Raw genomic sequence first — 5,426 nt, forward strand, 5'->3', positions numbered from 1 at the left:
TAGAAGACACTTGCCCAAGGTGCCACGCAGTGGGACTGAACTCGGAACCCTGTGGTTGGTAAGCAAGCTACTTACCACACGGTCACTCCTATGCATTTTTTTTTTTTTTTTTGAAGATTTCAATGATATGATTGTTTATTTTTAGAATGACATTGTAAGCTAGGTGTGAGAAGCTAGATCTGGCTAGTTTGAATGTAAAACACGTAGAACATTTTGGCTGGATATGGCCAATGCTAAAGGGTTAAGACATGAAGGAATCTGCAGGGGAGACAATTTAAAGTGCATATCAATTTCTGAGAATTTTGTTTTTGATCCCGGTTGGGTATGCTTGCAGTTACCTACTTTATATATATATGTATATATATTGTAGATCGGCTCATGATTCTGTCTCACCAGATGAAGAGAAACCACCAATTTGTTCTGAACAAATTCAACCTCAAGATAATCCTGATGAAGATCTTCAACAGAATGAACAGGTTTTTGAACGCTTATTAATATTATTATTCTTCTAGTAGCAGTCGAAGTAAAACTTTGACTTAATGTATTGCAGTTACTGTATATACTCATGGATAAGTTCCACCCTGAGTTTGGAGTTGTCAAAGTTGGTATTTGCAATTGATTCACAGATAGGTTGCACTATAATCTGGGGAATTATATGGCCCTTTTTAATGTAGATATAACTAATATTGTTAAATATTATCAAATATTCACTTTTATTTCAAAACTTTGCTTACATATTTTAAAGCATTTTTGCAGATGTGACTTTATGAAAATAGTCTAATTGCTAAATCAACTCAACAAAAAAGAATCAATAAGTATGAACTTAACAAGAAAAATTTCTAGAATTAAGACTACTAGAATTAGACTACGCCACTCTCTACTTCAGATCCCTGTGATGTCGAGTGGGTAAGTCACACCCTCATTTTTATCGAAACTTTTGGTAAAAAATGTGCGACCTATCCGTGAGTATATACAGTATATCTTTTTAGTTTCTGGGTTCTTTGCTTTTCATAATTCCATGAATGGTAAAATATCCATCAGCCAAGTGCTGACGTTGATTTAATCAATCTGCCCACCAAAATATGAGACCGTGCCAATATGGGAAATTATTATTATTAGGCTAATGAAATGCAGTGAGCTTCAGAATCATTAGCATGTAAGAGAAAATGCTTAATGGCATTTATTCTGGCTCTTTACATTCTGAGTTCAAATTCTATCAAGGTCAACTTTGTCTTTCATTCTTTCAGGATTGAGATTATAAGCGCCAGTCAAGTTCTTGGATCGATGTAATTGATTTGTTTCCTCCCCTCAAAATTGCTGGCCTTATATCAAAATTAGGTTGATGGAGTGGTGAAGTTTGTAGAGTAAGGGACAAAATTCTTTGTGGTGCTTAGTTCCATTTACTGTCGGGTAACTTTTGGCCAACCTTCTTAATCATCATCATTTAACGTCCGTTTTCCATGCTGGCATGGGTTGGATGGTTTGACTGAGGTCTGGAAAGCCAGGCGGCTGCACCAGGCTCCAATCTGATCTGGCAATGTTTCTACAGTTGGATGCCCTTCCTAATGCTAACCACTCTGAGAGTGTAGTGGGTGCTTTTTACATGCCCCTTAATTTCTTACAACTCACCTAATTTATCTCCCTTTGCAACTAGCTAATGATCTCATGTACACACAAAAACTTATCTTTTTAGGAACCTCTGGAATTTTACACTCTAATTTATCTCAGCCCTGGCGAAGAATCTGAAGATAATGAAAATGAAAAGTCAACATCCTTACTAACTCAAGAAACCGACGAGCTAAATTTGAAGCAAAAAATAGAAACATCTTCAGAATCTTTACAAGAACCAGAGATAGAGGCACAGTCAGAACTTTTACAAGAACCAGAGAGAGAAACATGTTCAGAATTTTTACAGACTAATTTAAAAGAAATTAACCTCAAACCAGTTTGTGACTTACCTAGAAAAGAAACGAATTTGATTGGATCAAATGCCTTAGTTCAACAATCTACCTGTTCCGAATTTTCTAATGATGAACAAATTGTAAACATCTCAGTTCAGAATTGTACAAAGCCTTCCCATAGTAATAATTATAATCTTCAAAGTAGTAAGTATTCTATTCTTTAAGCCTTTTTGACACCTCATTGTATGAAACAAAATTGTCCCTTCCTTTTAAAGTATTCATATCTAAATGAAAACCTTCCATCATAATTTTAGATAAAAAAGTAAATTGTGTATGTGTGTGTGTTTTAAAAATTCTATATGTAATTTTATATGACTTCCTACTTTGGTAATTTGCAGATCTTAGCTTTGACCACAACTTCACTGGTGAATCTGATATCTTTCAGTCATCTGATAGCTGCTCTGATTCTGAGTCACATAATAATTTTGTGTGTCCACCAAGCTCAGATTCTGAACAGGTAAATAAAAATTTACATGTTTCTTAACAAAATCAAGCTTCTGTCTGTTTGTTTGTTGTTTAACCCAAAGTTTATCTTTTTTTTCCCTCAAACATAATATAAATATATGTAGAACTATATTAACTAATATACCCTTTCCTTTATTTTCAAGACCGTAAGGTGTGACTTGATAGAGATTTGGTTGCTATTTCTAACAAGTCAAGCAACCATGTGGCAGTTTTCTTAATGTATTCACTAGTGAATTTAATTAGTCTATCTAAATCCAAAAGTGAGAATGATGACACAGCCTCACTTAATGAAGTATCAATCTTTGTTTTGATTTATCCATTTCTGGTTAGTGTGTAAAATCATTCACCAGCCTGGCTTTTCTTTCATCTGGCTAACAGAATGCCACAAGTCTGCTTTGTTTTTATCATAAAACAACATTCAGAGCTATTAGAGATGATGATGTAGTCTGCAATTATGTCTCATTGCAGAGTGTAGCCATGATTAAGGTGGTTGCTTCTGCAAAGACCTGTTGAGACAAGTGAAATCGAAATCGAGTTAAATTTGACGACTGGCACCCATGCCAACGTCGTCTCCCTCATTGGACACGAAACTCAGCTTGCGAAGACTTATTGGGGCAAGCGAAAGCGAAATTGTTATGGCATCTGTGCCCAGCGACGCCTTTCTGGCACTTGTGCCCGCGGCATGTGTAAGGGCTTTCAAGCGAGATCGTTGCCAGTGCCCCTGGACTGGCTCTTGTGCGGGTGGCACATAAAATACACCATTTTGAGCGTGGCTGTTGCCAGTACCGCCTGACTGGCCTTCGTGCCGGTGACACGTAAAAGCACCCACTACACTCTCTGAGTGGTTGGCGTTAGGAAGGGCATCCAGCTGTAGAAACTCTGCTAAATCAGATTGGAGCCTGGTGTTGCCATCTGGTTTCACCAGTCCTCAGTCAAATCGTCCAACCCATGCTAGCATGGAAAGTGGACGTTAAACGACGATGATGATGATGATGTGCACACACTTGGCTGATATGTATAGCTGCAGGTTAAATGAAATTTGGTAGACAGAAACAGGAAGAAGCCTGTCAGAGATGTGTGTGTCTGTGTATTCCCCTTGTCTCGACATGTGCACATTGATTGTAAACAAAAAGTCATCATTCACACAACTGTTATCTTTGGTTTACAATCCTTGATGAAAGCTTATCCAAGCTATTCAGTGTTCCATAGACTAGGGGAAGTATTACCTTGCTCAGAAAACGGTAAAGATTTGTGCCGAGAAGAGCATCCTGCTATAGATACATCTCCCTCAACAAGATTTCATATGGAAAAGTGGTCACATTAAAACGATGCTGATGAAATTATGATAATTGAGGTGGAGATAGATTGATGAATTAATGTCTGTTGCAAACGGAGAGACAGTTTAGTGTAATATCTGTAGTCATCTCTGGTAATTACAAAAATATGTTACTCTTTTTTTACTCTTTTACTTGTTTCAGTCATTTGACTGCAGCCATGCTGGAGCACCACCTTTAGTCAAGCAAATCGACCCCGGGACTTATTCTTTGGAAGCCTAGTACTTATTCTATCGGTCTCTTTTGCCGAACCGCTAAGTGACGGGGACAAACACACACACACATATATATATATATATATGCCGACACGGGCTTCTTTCAGTTTCCATCTACCAAGTCCACTCACAAGGCTTTGGTCAGCCCAAGGCTATAGTAGAAGACACTTGCCCAAGGTGCCACGCAGTGGGACTGAACCCGGAACCATGTGGTCGGTAAGCAAGCTACTTACCACACAGCCACTCCTGCGCCTATGTTGAGATATTTTGTTGACACATGTAACACCAATACTTTCAGTAATTTCTTTTAGAGCATCATTTGTGATTGGCAAAATGCATCAAATAATCTGACGACTTAAGACAACGGTGCAATACAGTTGTAGCAAAAACCTGGTGAAGCTTAGCATAGCACTTGTCATATTTAGGGCAACATAGAAAACAATTCTTTCATAGCCATGAATAAGTAGAGCAGAGAATAACTATTTATAACTTTTCACTATGAGTATTTGTAACTTATTTGTCTTGTTTACAATTTCTACAGATATTTTATTGTGGTAATATTTTCGACGCTGATCCAAACTATGTTTGTGATAATGAACAACCAGAGAAAGGGATCAATGCTATTAATAGTAAATCATTCAGGAATGAGGTAAGAATAACATTTTTCACATTGATTATTAATTAATGTAACAAACCTATTTTCATCTCTTACTTCCCATTTTACATTGCATAGACTGAACAAAGCACTCATTGGGGTTGAGGATTGGCAGAATCAGTAGAGCATCCAAAAAAATGTCTTGTATTTGTTCTGGTTCTCTATATTGTGAGTTCAAATCCCACTGGGGTCAGCTTTGCCTGTCATCCTTTTTAAGTTGATAAAATACCAGTCAAGTACTAGGTTCAATTATATGAACTAATGCCCTCCCACAAATTTCAGAGCTTGTACAAAGTATCTTATTGTAACACCTGTCTGTGATTTTGTTACATACACAATACTTCTTAGAAGTGAGAGCTTTTTTCCTACTCTTTTTCCTATCATGCAAATCTCATGGTAACCTTGCTAGTGCTGCTGACATGAAAAAAGTACCCAGTACACTCTGTAAGAAACCATGCTAGAGATGACATTGGAGCTCAACACAGCCCTGCAGAAACACTGGTTCTCTGTCAAACCATCCCATCCATGCCAAAATGGAAAGCGGGCATTAAATAATAATAATGATGATGATGCAAAGATTTATTGGGGCAAGCGAAAGCGAAATTGTGATGGCACCTGTGCCCAGCGACGCCTTTCTGGCACTTGTGCCCGCGGCATGTGTAAGGACTTTCGAGCAAGATCGTTGCCAGTGCCCCTGGACTGGCTCCTGTGCAGGTGGCACGTAAAATACACCATTTTGAGCGTGGCCATTGCCAGTACCGCCTGACTGGCCTTCATGCCGGTGACACGTAAAAGC

At 38.1% G+C, this 5,426-nt stretch overlaps 1 protein-coding gene across 2 annotated transcripts in view; it reads left to right on the forward strand.

Annotated features, from left to right (window-relative positions):
- The window catches only part of LOC106874902 (uncharacterized), a 51,956-nt gene that overhangs the window by 43,578 nt on the left and 2,952 nt on the right, over positions 1–5,426 (forward strand). For both annotated transcript variants that reach the window (XM_052966132.1, XM_014922816.2), the window contains exons 7-10: positions 371–476; positions 1,694–2,105; positions 2,300–2,418; positions 4,517–4,624. In XM_052966132.1, coding sequence (XP_052822092.1) covers positions 371–476; positions 1,694–2,105; positions 2,300–2,418; positions 4,517–4,624 — 745 coding nt within the window. The remainder of the gene's footprint in view (positions 1–370; positions 477–1,693; positions 2,106–2,299; positions 2,419–4,516; positions 4,625–5,426) is intronic.

Source organism: Octopus bimaculoides, chromosome 1 (genome assembly GCF_001194135.2).
Source record: "Octopus bimaculoides isolate UCB-OBI-ISO-001 chromosome 1, ASM119413v2, whole genome shotgun sequence".
NCBI classification, from domain to species: Eukaryota; Metazoa; Mollusca; class Cephalopoda; order Octopoda; family Octopodidae; genus Octopus; species Octopus bimaculoides.